Source organism: Argentina anserina, chromosome 1, assembly GCF_933775445.1.
Source record: "Argentina anserina chromosome 1, drPotAnse1.1, whole genome shotgun sequence".
NCBI lineage: Eukaryota > Viridiplantae > Streptophyta > Magnoliopsida > Rosales > Rosaceae > Argentina > Argentina anserina.
In genome coordinates, this window is record NC_065872.1 from 9,506,019 (window position 1) to 9,525,156 (window position 19,138).

At 35.6% G+C, this 19,138-nt stretch overlaps 1 protein-coding gene and 2 pseudogenes across 1 annotated transcript; 1 reads left to right on the top strand and 2 right to left on the bottom strand.

The window, feature by feature from the left end:
* Nucleotides 1–891: 891 nt before the first annotated feature.
* On the bottom strand, nucleotides 892–1,890 carry LOC126783979 (uncharacterized). Its single transcript, XM_050509498.1, has one exon. It carries the CDS (start codon nucleotides 1,681–1,683, stop codon nucleotides 1,189–1,191), a length of 495 nt encoding a protein of 164 aa, XP_050365455.1. The 5' UTR covers nucleotides 1,684–1,890; the 3' UTR covers nucleotides 892–1,188.
* A 5,220-nt stretch (nucleotides 1,891–7,110) lies between these two features.
* LOC126801388 (CBL-interacting protein kinase 1-like) lies at nucleotides 7,111–16,647 on the bottom strand (annotated as a pseudogene).
* A 148-nt stretch (nucleotides 16,648–16,795) lies between these two features.
* LOC126801404 (tryptophan synthase alpha chain-like) lies at nucleotides 16,796–17,880 on the top strand (annotated as a pseudogene).
* The last annotated feature ends 1,258 nt before the right edge of the window (nucleotides 17,881–19,138 follow it).

A 19,138-nucleotide genomic window follows, 5' to 3' on the forward strand; every position in this document is an offset into this window, starting at 1 on the left:
TCGATGATGGGGGATGAATTTGTTTCTGATCGATCAGTTCATTAGAATTTCATCGACCCTCAATAAAAAATTAATCGGAATTTCTGGCCATGGTTTTGCACCTGGACATAACAAGGGGCTTTGCAACTGAAAATCTAAACGTGTTCAATCTTGTGTTGTTATGGAGTTCATGACAGTGTTAGAAGTCAGTAAACTTACTTGTAACGGGTTTACAAGTTCACAACATTGCATGAACCAATGCCGCAATGAGCTTTGGTTTATATCGAGTTCAGTTAACTATGAGACACCAAACATGAGTCCGTTCCCTAATAGTTTACATTGATTCTAGATTGTTGGGAACGGGAGGGACATCCTCTATCATGTAGTTTTGCCTTACACCCTAACCCCTAATCCAAACACAAACACATGAACTAATTGGAACAATGCAAACAAACTACGTACGTTCCACCAACCACATCAATTGGTTTTTTCTTTTCTAATTGTCATGAGTCCAAAATAATGAAGGGATTGGCTAATTCCAATGTAACTCATGTTCCCTTTCCCTTTGTACGTACTTGGTTCGTTGCATTTTTTCTAATATAATTGGTGGTGGGTTGCTGGTTGTAATGGCTCATTTCCTTCGGGATTGTGGGTATTGGCTCCTATCCTCTCAAAAATGTCGTCACAAAGGAGTTAATATCGCCTATCTTTTTGAAAATATAAAAATATAAAATATGTATACTGATTAGTTGGTAAACCGTAGCTATGGAGACCACCTATGGTGAGACGTACATGATATACCTACAAATTGACCATTTTATGGATGATTTTTGGATTGAAGAGTTGCTATTAGAGAAATGATCACATTGGTAACTAAAAATTAGTACTATATAGGGGCATATATCACATACATGAACATTTCGATTTTGACAAATAGAAGTCACAGCCTGTACATCCGAAGCTAGAGTTTGATAAAAAATTTATATCTTCGACATCTTCCCTTTCAACCGAATACTATATTTTCACTCGAACAACTTCACCTGAATCACCTCTTCACGTAGGATATAAAGAATTTACTTTAATATCTTAATTTTGAACTAACAGCTGACCAGCTTCCATTAACTCAATCTGAAAGGACTAGAAAGAAACAAAGAAAAAGGGAAACAAAGAAACAATTGACTTTGAGATAAAATTATACCATATGATTGATTAGAACGTTGTTCTCCTAGCAATAGCAGAGCTTCTGCTTCTTGGAAACATATTCTTGTTGACCTTGACATCTTCACCAAATTCGCAAGCCTTGTCTTCATCAATCCTTCCAATCCCAACGCTGCGACTACGATTCATCATTTCATTATTGCCTCCGGTAGTACTATGGATCTGCTGCTTTCTCCCAAGATCCTCCATATTTTTGCTATAAGCCAAAGTGCTTCTAGCAGAAGCAGCCCTCATGAGCTCTCTGTAATCATCGTTGTTTCTGCTGCTTGACGAGTCGACGGAGCTGGTGCTGAAGCTTCTCGGCAAAGCACTTGGGACTTGGGCAGTAGGGCACCCCATGGCCATGCCACCGTAGTCTAATCGAGTGGAGCACTCGGCCATGCTCTTGATGTAGAAATCCCTTGCCTTAATCAACACCCTTATCGGCGCCTTCATGAACCTGATGAATCTGCTTCCTTTACTGCTCTTCATCGCCTTGCTCACCATGTAATAGAAGAACAATATCTCATATAGTTTCAATCCTGTCCATGGGATCACCGATTTGCTGGAAATATAGTTTACACGTAGATCAAGCTTGCTCACATAAAACCGGAAAACTTAATAATTGTAATCCACGGTAAAGAGAGATAGTACGTATATGATTGTGGAGGATATGTAAGTGGGTTTATACAAAAATGAGCATATATATAAGGGAATGTTCATTGGTGTTGGGTTCATACATAGATACATATAAAGGCTAATGAGTATTTAAAAGCGTAGGCTGAAGAGTGACTAGGTCTGCTTCATTAGTTTGAATTATTTCATTTAGTTAGCTAGTTGGTGGTCATATAATAAGGGAGAGAGGGTAATCTCTACGCGCGGTTATTACGGTAAGGAGAGACAAATTTGAGAAAAATTATTATATGTACCGGGTACATAGTTTATGTGGCGTATCTCTTTAATGTCATTAGCAAAGTTCAAAATATCGGTATCGGTGGATATATCGTTTTTTTAAAAAGGGAGATATTAGATATATCGGGGATATTGGAAAAAAAATATCGTTACTCTTCCGATTTATTTATTTATTTATTATTGAATTACATACAAACAAATACAATTATTAATTTTATCTAGTACCAAAAGGGACTCTAGGTTTTTGAAAAGATGCACGTTGGTCAATAAAACTACAATACTTTGCCCAAGACATACGAGCCATATAGTACGAATTGTAATAGTTAACAAGATAGTCATATATCTCTTTTGAGCTACTAATAGTTTCTCCGAGAAGGGAATAGTAAGGATGAACCCAACTCGGTAATTGATCATAAACGTCTCTAAATTGACCATAATTGTAAATAGGATGACTAGATTGATAGTTGACTTCATGTGATTCTTTTGACATCCCACTGTGCTATGTGCCTAAACTGATAGAATCAAAACTTAAGGCAACTGAACTAACATCAGATGAAATATTTTCTGAAGTGGTTCACTAGCAACATGAAGTAGATCGATATAGTTGTTTTCATTGATCACATTACCTTTTGCTCGTTTATCACGTAGTCGTAATTTCATGTTATAGTAGTAGTATACGAGTTTTTCCAACTTCTGATATGCAAGACGGTTCCTTTGCTTTGTATGAATAAGAGCAAAAGTACTCAACTTTCTTTCACAAACAGAAAAGGAAGCCGTTTGTGCTAAAATACGCATGTCAAATTTTAGTATTATCATCCTTCCATGATGGGTTCACAAGTTGCTAGCAATCTATGAAGGTATGAGGGAACTTCTAGGAGACAAAGACTACAATGTGACTCATGTTTTCTTACTCTTCCCCAATAGTGCTCAAAGAGAACACTCCTTATCTAGATATCTTTTGAGAGGACGTCAATGAGATAAAGATTACTACTCTTTCTATATTCCTCGAGGAGAACACTTGTTATTAAAATTCTGGATATTCTCTTATGATCATCATGAGAGTATGAGATTACGTTGTGACCCTTTATTTTGGATTCTCTCAAGGTCAAGGAGAGCACTAGTCACTGATATGGCTTGACTTTTAAGAGTTAAAACTTGAACTTTCACTCCTCATCTCGATATCTTTTACGAAAAATTAAAAATTAGATGAGTGAAAGATTACTATTCTAGTCTTACTTTTTATATCTCTCGAGGCTTGAGGTGATTAATTAATCAAAAACTCCAGGTCAAGTGAAAAATTTTAAATATTTATCTAAAATATCGAAGATATATCGGATATATCGTAAATATCGGAAAAATATCGGAGATATTTTATGTTATCGGAGAAATATCGCAGATACGGGAAAAAATAAGATATTTACCCCTAATATATATCATTTTTTTTTAAAAGGGAGATATCGGAGGATATATCGGAAATATCGGGGAGATTTTGTTCCTCGGTCATTAGTTCATTTTTTACTGGGTTTGTTTCTGATTAGTTACTCATATTTAAATAATTTTTTCCCTTTCACCGCGTGCATAATTGACTTGGTACACCACCTGACAGTGTCATGTTGTATTCCGGGTACACATAATAATTACTCCAATTTTAAGTGCAGAGACCCTTTCAAAGACGTACTCAACTTAAGTGAAGCCGGATCAGGATTAATTTATCGAGTAAACTAGAGATATATAAGAACAATAGTACGTGACTACACGAAATGAATCACTGGATTATTTAAACAAATTAGTTAACTTGTGGGAAAAGAATTAAGATGAGGAAGCCTGTGGAATATAATTAAGGGGTGCAGGCTGAAGCTTCATCTAACGTTTTGTGTTGATTAACTATTAAGTTCGTTTGTCCTATATAATAAGGATGCCTGAGATTTCGATGCTTCGATTTCTCTATAAGAATATAAGAAAAGGCTAATTAATGTAGTCACAAACTCACAAACTTATGTTAATTTGCTGCTAAATTTGTATCATATCGAGTTTAGCATAGTTAAACACTTTTCAGTTTAATTGGTTATGCAAACACAAATATTCAAGTGCTAGTTAACTTAATTAGTATCACACATTTGAACCTAGCTCATTGTATAATATGGTGATGACCATTTGCAATTCCAAGTGCTAGAAACCTACGGTTTCAATTTGGTTGATTGATATCGGACGGTTAACCGATAGCGATGGCCAAAGCCAGGTGGACTATTAGCTTGTACAATCATAGCAGCCTCATATATATGAATTAGATTATGAAGAATACATGAGTCATGTGGCAATAGGGATCTGAGTATCAGAAAGACTCACCAATACGGCTATACGCTAAACTGTATGATAATTGAATAAGTTGTTATTGACACGATAATACGCTGATGCGCATGCATGAGTGATATATATTAATAATTTTTTTATGTATTAATTATGACCAACTTCACACCTCGACGCTTTTTAGAGTTTTAGTAGATCAATTTGACAAATTCGTGTTCCCTTGTGAACATTAGTATCATATTATGAAACTATGAATGAATGAGAAAACTAATCAATTTCCAAAATTGGGCCTTTGTTCAAAATCACACTCGAAGTCTCATAATATCATTCTTTTGGATCAATTATGATTGATAAACTGTGTTTATCTTCTTATTCAACTTATCAACGACCTTTTTTTCCTATGAAGATCGACGACCTTCTCTCAGACATATATGGACATCCAACATATGACCTTATCTATGTACAATCTAAGATGAAAATGAACAAGGACTAAAGATCTTGAGTGACAATTCTTTTGTATGATCCGTTGGTAAAGTCATAATGAGAATCATAAATTATCTGTATTCGAATCACAACAAGAAATAGGTGGGAAATCCTTAGATCCTGTTTAAAAGAAAAATTATTATTTTTGTCCAGATTCACACATATACAGATATACTGTTCCACATCGATCGTTAATTTTATAATACGGGCATCATGGGTGACAAAAATGAAATTTGACATAGTACTACCATGCATACAGGTCCAATGCCCTAACCACTATGAGTGTAGTTGAAAGAGGCGGTGACTAATTAAAATTATCTTTGCCAGGTCAAAACTAAAAACGCGACCATGTCTTCAATTCTCTATCGATAGGAAGTGTTTGTCGTAAGACTTAGAACAGGGTAACACCGTTTTTTTCCTTTTCAATGAGAGAGAAAGAAAAACAAAGGCTTCTTCTAAAAATAAAAATAAAAAAAATCAAAGGCTACTAGCAGCATCCTGCTCATGCCATCCTCCAACACAACTTAAGCCTAATATATAGGTCACGATACAAAGCAATGGAAGCAGTAAGAGAAAGAGAACAATTCCACTAAAACTGCATGTAGTAGACTTTGCCAGATGAGCAGTTGAATCAGCAAGAGCTGGCCAGGTATGTATTATAGAGTTTTTTTATACGTATGTATTATAGTTGGAAAGGGCAATAATGTATATGCATGGTATCGAGTATCTGTAGGATCTCCAAAGGATTGTGTCATGAGATCTAAGTAGAACATTGATCAGACTCGGCCCAGCTCACGTAGTCACGTACTAAATATATCATGTAGATATAGACTCGACTAATTCGTTGCATGAAGAGTACGTTGCAGCATGAGAATTGAGAAACATAACATAATGCAGACGTCAGTAACATAACCTGCTACATCGATCATATACATAGTTTGTTATTTATAATGTACTTGGCAAACAAGAAAAATTGAAGAAAAGCTATTCGATTAACTCTCTACTCTTTGGAATTCTCGATCTCTTTTTATAGTTTGTTATTTATAATGTACTTGCCATAAGAACTATCCAACAATTCTAGTAAGTACAGGCTGTACAGTGTGTTGGGGAATTCTGATTGATGTTCTAACGTTTCATAATCGGCCGCGCCGGCATGAAATGATGATATCCAATAAGTTGTGAAAACTCAAGTATGGACTTGGACTCTTTCAGGCACCACGAAAGAACATATTCAGACTTCTTTCTCTTCCTCACTAAACTCACTGCTCTGAAAGTCTGTATCACAAAACCCGAAACAACATAATAGAGCCCGAAGAAAACCCGGGACCTTAAAAGTTGAAAAACCCAAATCGGAACATTTAAAACTTCAGCAACGACAATCAAAGAAGTAGTTATCAAAATTAATTGCTTCCCCAAACTCTAACGCTCCACTTTTCCCGGAGCACCCATTATGAAACCAAGGGTTTCTAGATTTCGTGAGGCACGGCGGCGGCTTCATAGCCGACTGCTCAAGAACGGCTCAGCGTCGACTACCATAGGCAATCAAGCACAGGCAAAGGCACGGTAGTGTCGGCGATCGGTGCCTGAGTTCGATTTTTTTTTGATTGCTCCACTCGGGGGTTGTGGCTTAGAGGAAGCAGAATCTCGATTATGTGGCTAATAGTGTGTGCGGCGACAACGTCTAGTCTCCCTGGTTGGCGCGCAACAACAAATTCTATTCATGGCTTGCTTTGTTTTCCAGTGGGTGGGCGGACGCCTTTTGGCAGGTGCATGCCGATTTGGTTTGTCCGTAGGCGTCGGCGAAGGCATGGCCTTCTGGCCGAGTAAGCCACCTGAATGATGAAGCAGTGGCAATCCCCATGGTGGTCAGCAGTTGGTTGTGGTTGTGGTCAAGAACCAGGGAGGCTGGTTTGCGGGCTTTTGTGTTGTGGGCTATGTCTGTGGCTTAGTGGGCTGGGCCCGGTACATCAGCTTCTCTCTTCATTTTTGTTTGGCTATGTTTGATTTCCAACCTCTTGTAGGGGTGAAAGATCCTCCCTCATGTTTTTTCTTTTGACTTCACTAACATTGAAAGTACTCAAATTGATGCTCTGGGCTTGATGTGTTATTGTGTTTTGTTGTTAGTTTTTTCGTTTCGAACTTTTCAGATTTTGGTTTGTATAATCAACGCGTTTTTACGTCTTTATCTGCTTTCTTAGTTGTTACTGTGTATGAAAGATGACATGTCATCTCTTATATTTGATCTTTATGGTTGTGGAAGGGTTTATGCCCAATGAAGTTAATTAATTCCCCTAAAAAAAAAACTTCAGCATCGACATGTATATCTTCTTCGTCTCTAAAGGAATCTGCAGGGGTGTAGTCCTGCTTGAACCATTCGTCTGATTTTATATCCTTCATGTTTATTCTGGTTACATGATTCAGATCAAGAATCCTTCTTATCAAGGCTGCTACACTAGGTGAAAACCAATCGGGTATATTGAAATCCCCCTTAAAGATTTTGCGATAAAGAAGTGCAAGATATTTATCGTTAAAGGAAGAAACCGAAAAAGAAGGGCAAACAAGATCACACCGCACGACCATGTATCGATGGTAGCGCCATTGTACCCTCGTCTTGTGAGAATCTCAGGAGCAACATAGGTAGGGGTTCCACATATTGTATGTAGTAACCCATCTTTATGTAAATCCTTGGGCAAAGCACTGAGGCCAAAGTCACATATCTTCATGTTTCCTTCCTTTTCTAGGAGATTGTTGTCCAGCTTAAGATCCCAATGGCAAACCCCTTTGCTATGATGTTAGATCAATTTTGGACATATCACATATTATATGATTATCATGTTTAATGTCATAATCTATTTCTACATGGAAACAAAGATAGTATCAAATCTAGTTCCTAATGATTTCGTGTATTATATCATTATGATAAGGAATCCTAATTTAAGTCTAGAAGCAAGACTACAAATCAGTATTGAATCAGGAATCTAAATAAGATGACTTAACTTACAAGATGTCTTTAATAGAAGGACTCTTAAGGGTTAAAGATTCTCTATATATAGATGGTAAACGTCCTTGTTATCACTACGAGTTATTTGCGTGAGTTTCTGTCCATTAACAAAACAGAGAGTAGTGACTAACGGAAGACTTTTCCTAGCACCTTGTGACTTCGGATTAAGGCACAATGGATCACGGTGTCGTCGTTCATGAAGATGGTAAGTTAATCTCATTCACTAAATTAATGATTAGTTGTTATGCATATGATCTTTTGTTTGTACTCATATCATGTAATTTAATTTACATATGGTATCAGAGCGATTATGAGCACAAAAATTTTCAGTTTTGCATAGCTAAAAATCATTTTTTAGATTTTAAACAAAAAAAAAATTGCTTTATGGGTCGAACCGGTTGCAAACATGCGGATCCGGTCTCAACCCAATCCGAACTCAAGAACAACAACCCAGAAAATTTTTAGCCGTTGTGTTTTTCACCACGTTAAGCTTCTGGATATGGGAAGACGACTGGATCGGAAGCAATTGAGACCTTGACGTCTCTTACTGGATTCATAACCCAAAGGGAATTTCTGCTGATTCATAAAGTTGTTCTATGCTTCCGCTCAAAAACTGCAGCAAATTTGGGGGAAAAGCAAAACAGGTTTTTCTTAAAGGTTTTTCGATTTCAATTTAAGAAGAGTATATGAAGTATATATATATATATATATATATGTATATGAATATACATAAGAACCCTAGAGCACACCCATCGTGCATATATGAGTAGCTTAGAGACTTGGATTGTAGTAGACGTGTGGTTCCTGTATGGTTGGGAAATTTAATTTTCTATACAAATATATACTCTAAGGTTGAATTGAATGATTGCATTCTATGTGTGTACTGTAATTGATGGACAATGTATGCAGAAGTTTAAAATCTCCCAATTTTATACATTGTAAAAGGTTTACAAGGCACATAGCTTAGTTTTCTTATAAAGATTATCTGGGTAGGAAACAAAGTTATAATCTCAAAATTGGTTTGTGGTTTCCTGTTGGTATAATTGAACATATTGCACAAAGCATTCTTCTTTGATATCTGCAGGGAATTTTCAAGATAACAAACTGAAAAGTTGTGTTCTGTGTTTTTAAATTCATGTTTTATTTTTCCAAAAAAGTGGTTAAAATATGATTTTAGAATACAGACAACAGTAAGCATATTTGATGAAAATAAATTCAGATACTTGGAATTAGATCTTCTGTCTAAAGATGTTGATTTGATTCTTTGGATAACATGTTTTTATCTTGTGTGGCTTATTGAAAAGAATTACAGAATGTTAAGTAATTGCTCAAAAGTATTGCTTAGTGTTGATTAAAGTTATGGGTTGAATTACATGCAAGTATATGACTGTGTTGTTTTATGGTATTTTTTGTTTTTGTTTTATGCTTGTCTTGATTGGCATTGTATGACAAAACAGAAAACACTGAAAGCTAAGAACGCACAAAATTTTATTTTGCTCTTTAGGTAGCACCTACCTCACCTTCAATAGTGTTTTAATGCTTATTGGGTCAAACTTTAGAGCTTGGAAGAATTATGTAGAAACATATATCACCATGAATGACAAGATAGGCTATTGTTTTCAAGAGGATAGACCTGAAACCCTAGCAGAAGATGATAAAACCACAGTCAAAGCTAACTATAAGAAGTGGATGCATTCAAGCATGATGGCTAATGGCTAAGAATGTTATTAGGCAGTCTATGTCTAAAAGCATTAGAGGATGCGTGGCTGAGCCGGAATTTACTACTGATTTTCTGGAGGCCGTGTCAGCTAAGTTCAAAGAGAGTGAGAAAGCTGAGATAGCTAGGCTAAACAAGGAATATCATAGCCTGCAATACTCATGAACTGGAGGAGTCAGGGAGCATTTATTAAAGTTGATTAATATCAACAATAGGCTTAAAGAGATGATGGTGGGAGTACAAGACACCTTGCTAGTGCATCATGCACTGGACACACTCCCAAGCAGTTTTGACCATCTCAGGACTAGCTATAATGCTCAAAAGGAAAACTGGACTCTAGATGAACTAATAGTCATCTGTTCTGATGAGGAGAGGATTAAGAAGCAAACTTCAACTATTTACCTGCTTGAAAAGCCTAAGAAAAGAAAGTCACATCCACAGAACGAGCTTAAGCCTAACAAGATCATCTCTAAGACATCAGCAACCACATGGCCAAAGGATAACAAACCATTCAGATTCAAGTGCTAATTTTGTAAGAAAGTAGGTCACATGAAAAAGGATTGTACTGGCTATAAGGCTTGGCTAGCTAAAAATGGTAAGATTATTTCTAATACGGTTTTTTCTTTAGAAGTTAATCTTGTTAATGATTCCGGGTCACCTATTCACATAACTAATTCCTTACAGGGGTTCAACAAGACCAGGACTCCAAGAAGTGAGGATGTTATCTTGCGTGTTGGAAACGGGATGAAGATGGCAGTAAAAGCTGCAGGATGTCTTAGGCTTGATTTAGGATCTGGAAAATTTCTAGTCTTGAATAACGTTTATTATGTACCTTCCATGAGAAGGAATTTAGTTTCAGTTTCTCAATTGGTTAAATCTGGATGTAGTTTTTTGATTGAAAATAAAGGAATTCTTATTTTTCGAAATAAAGAGCAAATTGGTTCAGGTGTGATATTGGATGATCATATAAAGTTAAATTGTTCAATATCTCAACAAGATATTTCTTTTGTTGAAACAGATAGCACTAAAAGTACTAGCACCTTAATTGGTGTCAAGAGAACCAGGAACAATGAAATATCTGCATATTTATGGCATAGAAGATTAGGCCATGTATCCAAAGAGAGACTGAAACTATTAGTAAGGAACAACATTTTAAACGAATTAGACTTTTCAGACCTTCATGATTGTATTTAATGTTTTAAGGGTAAGATGACAAACAAACGGAAAAAGACTGCAGTAAGAAGTAAAGAGTTGTTGGAACTCATACACACTGATATCTGTGGTCCATTAAAACACCAAACTATCTGTAGAAACGTGTATTTCATTACAGTCATTGATGATTTCTCTAGATACAGTTATGTTTCTCTACTCTTAGAAAAATCACAGGCACTTAAAGCCTTTCAAATCTATAAGGCTGAGGTAGAGAATCAACTAGAGAGAAAGATCAAAACAGTAAGATCAGATAGAGGTGGGAAATTTTATGGAAAATATACAAAAAAAAGTCAACAAAAGGATCCTTTTGCCTTGTATATGCAAGAGCATGGAATTAAAGCTCAATATACAACACCCTATAATCCCCAACAAAATGGTGTTGCAGAGAGAAAGAATAGAACCATTCTAAATATGGTTAGGTGTATGATGTGTACTACTGGGTTGCCAAAATTCTTATGGCAAGAGGCTTTAAAAAATGCAAGTTATATTTGCAACAGAACACCAAGTAAAGCCATAGAGAAAACTTCTTTTAAATTATGGTGTGGTAGAAAACCAAGTCTTTTTCATTGTCATGTATGAGGTTGTCAAGCAGAAGCTCGGATTTATAATCCAAAAATGAGCAAGCTTGATGAAAAGTCTGTTAGCTGCTATTTCATAGGTTATCCAAATAAATCTAAAGGTTACAAGCTATATTTTGCTAAACACTCACCCAGAATTTTACTAGAATTTTTGAAACTCATCAAGTAAAATTCATAAATGAGAAAATTCACAATACAATTTATGAGGATTTATCCTCAGACTTTGAAGAACTTGTGATGGATGAGGATTTAGCAAATACATTACCTTTAGATAATGATAATGAATTAGCAGATGACATCATTAGAGAAAATCAAAATGCAGATGATCATGAAATTGATCAAGGAATGCAAATTGACAATCCTTAAAACAATATTGTTGTTCTGAATCCTCCCATTGCTGCAGTGGCACCTGTAGCAGAACCTAATCTAATTCCACAACCTCCACAACCTCAAAATAATCCAATTCCAGCTCTTCCTCAAAATCATATACTTAGAAGATCCGAAAGAGCTAGAAAAGCAAAATTTGGGGGGGGGGGGAATTGTCCTTACATTGTTAGTTATCTAACTGAGGCAGACGTAGTAGAAGATTGTGTAGAAGACAATGATCCAACAAATTTTGTTTCAAGCTACAGAATGTGTTGAGTCAGAGAACTCGCAAAAAGCTATGCAATCTGAAATTGAGTCAATGGAGAAAAATGGAGTTTGTGAATTAGTTGAAGCTGATCCAAGACAGAAAGCAATTGGCTGCAAGTGGGTTTACAAAACCAAGAAAGATGCAATAGGAAACACTGAAAGACACAAGGCAAGGTTAGTTGCAAAAGGCTTTACGCAAAAAGAAGGCATATACTACACTGAGACTTTTTCTCCAGTTTCTTGTAAAGATTCTTTTAGGATTATTATGGCGTTAGTTGCACACTATGATATGGAGCTACACCAAATAGATGTCAAGACAGCTTTCTTAAATGGAGAGCTTGATGAAGTGATCTACATGAAACAACTATAAGGATTTATTGAAGCAGGGAATGATAATTTGGTCTGCAAGCTGATGAAATCAATTTATGGACTCAAGCAAGCTTCCAGGTAGTGGTACAAGAAATTTGACTTAGTGATTTCCTCTTTTGGATTCACTGAAAATCTAGTTGATGAGTGTGTTTATTTAAAAACAGTTGGAGATCAATTTATTTTATTAGTACTATATGTTGATGATATACTTTTGGCTAGCAGCAATCTAAAACTACTAAAAGATACCAAAAGCTTTCTGTCAAAGAATTTTGACATGAAAGATCTAGGTGAAGCATCATATGTACTAGGGATTGAAATTAAAAGAGATAGAGCACATAAACTGTTGGGATTGTCCCAAGAAAATTACATTTATAAAGTTCTGAAGAGATTTAGTATGGAACAGTGCTCTGGATGAGAAGTTCCAATGTCTAAAGATGACAAGCTCACAAGAGGTCAACAGCCACAAACTGAAACTGAGAAGGAGAACATAAAGTTAAAGCCTTATGCAAGATTAGTTGGAAGCCTCATGTATGCTCAAGTCTGCACAAGACCTGACTTAGCTTTTGCAGTTGGGATGTTATCAAGGTTTCAATCTAATCCAGGTCATGAACACTGGGTTGCAGGGAAAAATGTGTTGAAGTATCTACAAAAGACAAAGAATCACATGCTAGTTTACAGACAAGTCAAGGATTTGAAGGTTATTGGATTTTCAGATTCTGATTTTGCAGGGAATTACCCTGATTCAAAGAAGTCCACTTGTGGATACGTGTACATGCTAGCAGGATGAGCTATTGCTTGGAAAACCATGAAGCAGGCATTGATCACAACCTCAACCATGCAAGCTGAGTACATAGCAGTATATGAAGCAGTGTGTGGAGGGGTATGGATACGAAATTTTCTACAGCAGACTCAAGCACTCAGTCACATTGTGGAAGACGAATTGGAAGTTTTTTGTGACAATGAGGCAGCTGTGTACTTCTGCAAGAACAATAAGAGATCTAGCAATTCCAAGCATATAGATTTAAAGTATTATAGTGTTAGGGAGAGGGTTAAAAGGGGTGAGTTAATGGTTATAAGCATAGATACAAACTCACAACTAGCTGATCCTTTCACAAAAGCATTACCAGTTAAAGTGTTCAAGAAACACATAGAGAGCATAGGCATTTTGCCTAACTTAGATGCTTGAGGTCGGTGGGAGCTAAGTCCAGTAGAAGCAAACTAAAATTTACAAGTTTCGAGTTCTTATTTTAATTACCCTTGTAATAAGAATTTTCTTTGTTTTATATAAAGTCTTGAGGTATTTCAGAATTGTTATGTCATGCTGCAGCTTTACATTAGTTTCTAAAAACTTATACAAATAAGTTACAGTTGTATATATACTTGTATATCAGATGACTTTAATCATGTCTAGCATGATGATATGGTTCAAGCAAGTTATAAAGTCATTGGTGTCCAGTTTAGTGCTTGAAGTTTTGTTTTTAGAACATACGGTAGGATTTGATGTATATACATTATATACTTGTTAATACACATTATATATATATATATATATATATATCTCAATACTGAGGTTTTGGACATATGTATTTTGCAGGAGCTTATGTTGTAGCAAAGAAACTCTGCATTTTTTTTTAAAAGTGTAACTCGTTTCTTGTTCTGCATAAGTAACTATAAGGTGACCATGTTGTGATGGGATTTTTGATTCAATTGTTTCTAGCGCGCACTACAGTAGGCAGTATAGTTTCTGACATTACAGGAACTTGATTTTCATAAACCAGAAGTGATTGTCCAAGTAGGAGATTGTTAGATCAATTTTGGACATATCACATATTATATGATTATCATATTTAATGTCATTGATAGAGCGTTTTATGAAAACGTCTATAATAAACCCTGTAAAACATCATCGTTAGTATAGAATAAGCAGGGATCGTTCTTTCCGGGGAATTGAAGGGAACTCTAAACTTTTAGTATTAACAAATAATGGGGGGTTTGAGATTGATTATTAGCTACTAAAATAAAACTTAAATTACTATTTACATGATCGACTTTTCTTTAACAAACTTAAACCAAATTTACCATTACACCACATAATTACAAGTTCGAACCTATCATGCATTCTAATTCGACCAATTACATACTTTTTAGACACCAATACAATTAGAGCCTTAGGAGATCATCTAATCATGCAAGATTTCAATTAACATTTAGATTGACTTAGGGCCTAATCTAAATTTGCATGCAATCGAATTCAATAACACTTAGAGTAGAAATCAAACAAGATTACATTTAAGCACCAAATCTTTGTTGGAGACATGTTTCATGTGTGGCGTCACCCACCATGGTTTCACATGCAAATTTCCAGAATTTTTACCACTTTTAATCAACACAAACCGAACCTACTTAGGGCATGATTCGATTTGTGTTAATATGGTTGATGAATCTAGCACTCAAACACAATCTTAGGGATTGCATCCAACCACTAAATTCATATGCACATATCTGAAAATTATCTAAAAGTATGAGAAAGATGATTAGAACACAACAATAGAAATACAAACTCATTAATTATAAGAACATAGATTCGGCATAGTCTCAAAAAAATATCAAATACAATTTGAAAATTCTAAAACAAATACAAAACCAATATTTCCACATAAATAACAACTTACAATCTTCATAGACAAAGAATTGTAGATTAACACAAATAGACGAAGCCATGGAGATGAGTTGCGAGAATCACACGTTGTAGGAACCTTGGAGGTGTGTCTTCAATAGTGAAACTCGGTGGAGATGATGATAGTTTTGGGGTGGACGGCTTGGCTAATTTGTGAGGGAAATTTATGGTGGTGTTTTAGTAGAGTTTTGGCTCTTGAATGCTAATGAGAAGTGATTCTATTTGAGAGGTGAAGCCATGTATATATAGAGGAAAGATAGAGGGTTTGAAATTGCTTCTTTCTTCCTATAATAATGACATGTTTTAATCCCTTAAATCATGGAAAGTTTTATTCCCTAAAACATGTCATGCTTTATTCCATAAAACATGCCATGTTTTATTCCCTAAAACATGTCATGTTTTATGCCTTTAATGATCATCTTCTATTTAATTGTTGCATGATTTGGCTCCATCTTTTTTTTCTTTAATTATCTCTTCAATCCAATCTGAAAATAAGAAAATAAAATTATAAGTAAGAGATAATTAGTTTCAAAACCTAACAAGGATTCCTAGTCAAACTAGGACTCTAAACCAATTATGCGTTTGAACTCATGTAAGCACAAAAATGCATCCAATACCGCTCAAGACTCTTACTACGACTCAATGACTCAATAGTACAACAATAAGGGCTAAGCAAAGTACAAATTGAGGTAAAAACATGTTAAGAACGTCGCACAAAGTGCTTCTATCAGTCATAATCTATTTCTACATGGAAACAAAGATAGTATCAAATCTAGTTCCTAATGATTTCGTGTATTATTATGGTAAGGAATCCTAATTTAAGTCTAGAAGCAAGACTACAAATCAGTATTGAATCAGGAATCTAAATAAGATGACTTAACTTACAAGATGTCTTTAATGGAATGACTCTTAAGGGTTAAAGATTCTCTATATATAGATGGTAAATGTCCTTGTTATCACTACGAGTTATTTGCGTGAGTTTCTCTCCATTGACAAAGCAGATAGTACTGACTAACGGAAGACCTTGCCTACCACCTTGTGACTTCGGATTAAGGCACAATGGATCACGGTGTCGTCGTTCATGAAGATGGTAAGTTAATCTCATTCACTAAATTAATGATTAGTTGTTATGCATATGATCTTTTGTTTGTACTCATATCATGTAATTTAATTTACATATGACAGTAGCTTACGCCGTCAATTAACTGTTGGAAAATCTTCCTGCCTTCGGCTTCTGTGACTCTTCCCTTATGACATGTTTTGTCGAACAAATCTCCACCTTCAACGTATTCGAGGACCATACAAATCTGGGGTTTGCTTGCCAAAATCTCGTTAATCTGACGACGTTTGGATGTTCGAGAAGCTTTATAGTTTCAATTTCCCTTGTTATCGTATGAGCCATGTTTAGGTCGATGATTCTCTTCCTCTACAGAATTTTGACGGCAAAGTGTTGGCCTGACTCCACGTTCGTTGCAAACTTGACTTTGCCAAAATGGCCTCTTCCTAGAGTCTTCCCCATCTCATATTTTCCCACTTGAATTCTTTTACTGTGACCGGGATTACCTTTCCTTCCGATCACCATATATTCTCTCACTTTCAGAGACTTTCTAGCTCTCTGTTTTTTTTTTTACTCTCTTTTTTGGAGTAATTAGAAAAGGCTTCACAAGTAGAGTCCGATCAGAGTATTGTTATTTGCTTTGACTGTATTATATATAGGGTAGGAGAAATGCATGTGCTAATCAAAATGCAACCCAAATCCAACACAAAAGCAAAGTTCAAGTCCGAAGGGGCAATGGAGAGAATTTGATCAATTATGTATTAATCCTATTAAGTTTCCTCGGATATATAAACACCATGCATCAAAGCCATAGATGGGGAAATTACTTCTTCTCTTAAATTTGCTTCTGGTTTTCTTCCAAATACATCTCTCTTCCATTTCCCTGCTCAAAAGTCCACTAGTCTTTCATTCAGGAAATTTAACCCTATGGCTACTCTAACCACCACTAAGACTACCGTCGGCCTCTCTAAAAGACTAAAACGTTCACCAAATTGCTCCTTCAAGGCAAAGTTGGATTAATCCCTTACATTACTGCTGGTGATCATAATCTATCAATCATCGCAGAAGCACTGAAGGTACTGGACTCTTGTGGATCGGACACAATTGAACTAGGCGTGCCCTACTCTGATCCATTAGCAGATAGCCCAGTTATACAGGCTGGAGCCACTCGTTCTTTGACAAGAGGAACCAATTTAAATGCAATCCTGGCAATGTTGAAAGAGGTGATTCCCATATTGTCTTGCCCAATCGCTCTCTTTACATACTACAACCCTATATTGAAGCGTGGAGTTGGAGAGTTCATGTCCACCATTGAAGCCGTTGGTGTGCATGGACTTGTTGTTCCAGATGTTCCATGGAAGAGACAGAAATTCTGAAAACTGAAGCCTTGAAAAATGATATTGAATTGGTATTACTAACTACACCGACCACTCCGACAGAGCGAATGAAGGCAATTGCTCAAGCTTCCGAAGGGTTTTTGTACCTAGTAGCTCAATTGGAGTTACAGGTGCCCGAGCATCTGTAGATGAACGATTTCCTGCCCTTCTAAAGAAAATTAAAGAGACTACATCAAAGGCTGTAGCTGTTGGTTTTGGGATCTCAAAGCCTGAACAAGCGAAACAAGTAGCGGACTGGGGAGCTGATGGTGTCATTGTTGGTAGCGCAATGGTGAAGTTGTTGGGTGAAGCCAAAACTCCCGAGGAAGGGTTGAAGGAACTTGAAATTTTCACCAAGTCTCTGAAATATGATCTCATTTGATTACAATTTTGCTAGAGAGATTTTTCATTCTAAACTACACATGATTTGTTGCGAAATTGAGAAGGAAGAAAATATCATGAACATCAGCTAGAATATTTGACGATAAATGATGCCTGTTAATATATTTAGCCCTAAATTATACTGTATCAGTATCATAGATACGAGTCATACGACTGCCTCCATTTCAGTTTTATAGCCAATAAACTCTAGCATCTGATTACCAAGCATAGTCTTAAAGTGATAACAAAATTAAATCTAAGTACTTTAGTAACACAACAAAATAACACCGTCTTCTCCTCCTTCTTAACCTAAACCAGGGATGTTCTCTTCGATGTAGATTACGTGGTTCAAGTTATCAAAAATCCGAACCCAACAAGTACCGAGCAATTCTATATAATTGGGCTTCTCTCTCTCTCTCTCTCTCTCTCTCTCTCTCTCTCTCTCTCTCTCTCTCTCTCTCTCTCTCTCTCTCTCTCTCTCTCTCTCTCTCTCTCTCTGGTTAAATTTCCCCTTCCTCAAGGTTTCTCATCTTGTGTAGAATTGGAAGGGTGAGTTTTGACATATAAGAAAAATCATGGTTCTTACGAACAAGCCTCCAAAACAGGTTTCATCATTATAGAATTTGTTGAGATTGCTAGACCAACACTTTTTTTTACTGAATATGGGAAGTAAATCTTAGTCATGATTAACCTAGAATGGATCCTAATATTGTTGTAATTAACAAAAATATATTATTCGTTAGGTAAAAATATTAATTTACACCCTAAATTTGGTCATAATTGTCAATTTTTTGCACTCTGAACTTGCATTTAAGTTAATTTACCTCCTAAACTTGGTAAAAATTACCGATTTGCACATCATTCGTTAAATTTAATGTTTTACATCTAATTTTAAGTGACATGTCATGCATTTGAGGGACAATATTGTCATTATATATTTATTCATATTTAATAATGAAATAAATTAATAAAATTACTTAACAAGAACACTTGCTATTATGTTTTTTTTTTTTTTTCGAAACATGTTATTGATTTATATATTTCTTATTTTACGTGATATGGTATGTTAAAATATATTAGAAAAATATAAATAAATACATAGAAAATTTATAATAAATGTGTACATATAAAAATATATATATACACAAAAAACTATCTTTGAATGGGTGTGTATCTTAAACATATAATTCGAAATAGGGTTAAGTATGTAGAAAAAAGATGTAAATAAATAATTTGATTAAAAAATAATCCTCCTTTTA

Coding starts and splice junctions, on each gene's coding strand:
- LOC126783979 (XM_050509498.1), bottom strand. CDS start 1,683: ATGGTGAGCAAGGCGATGAAGAGCAGTAAAGGAAGCAGATTCATCAGG.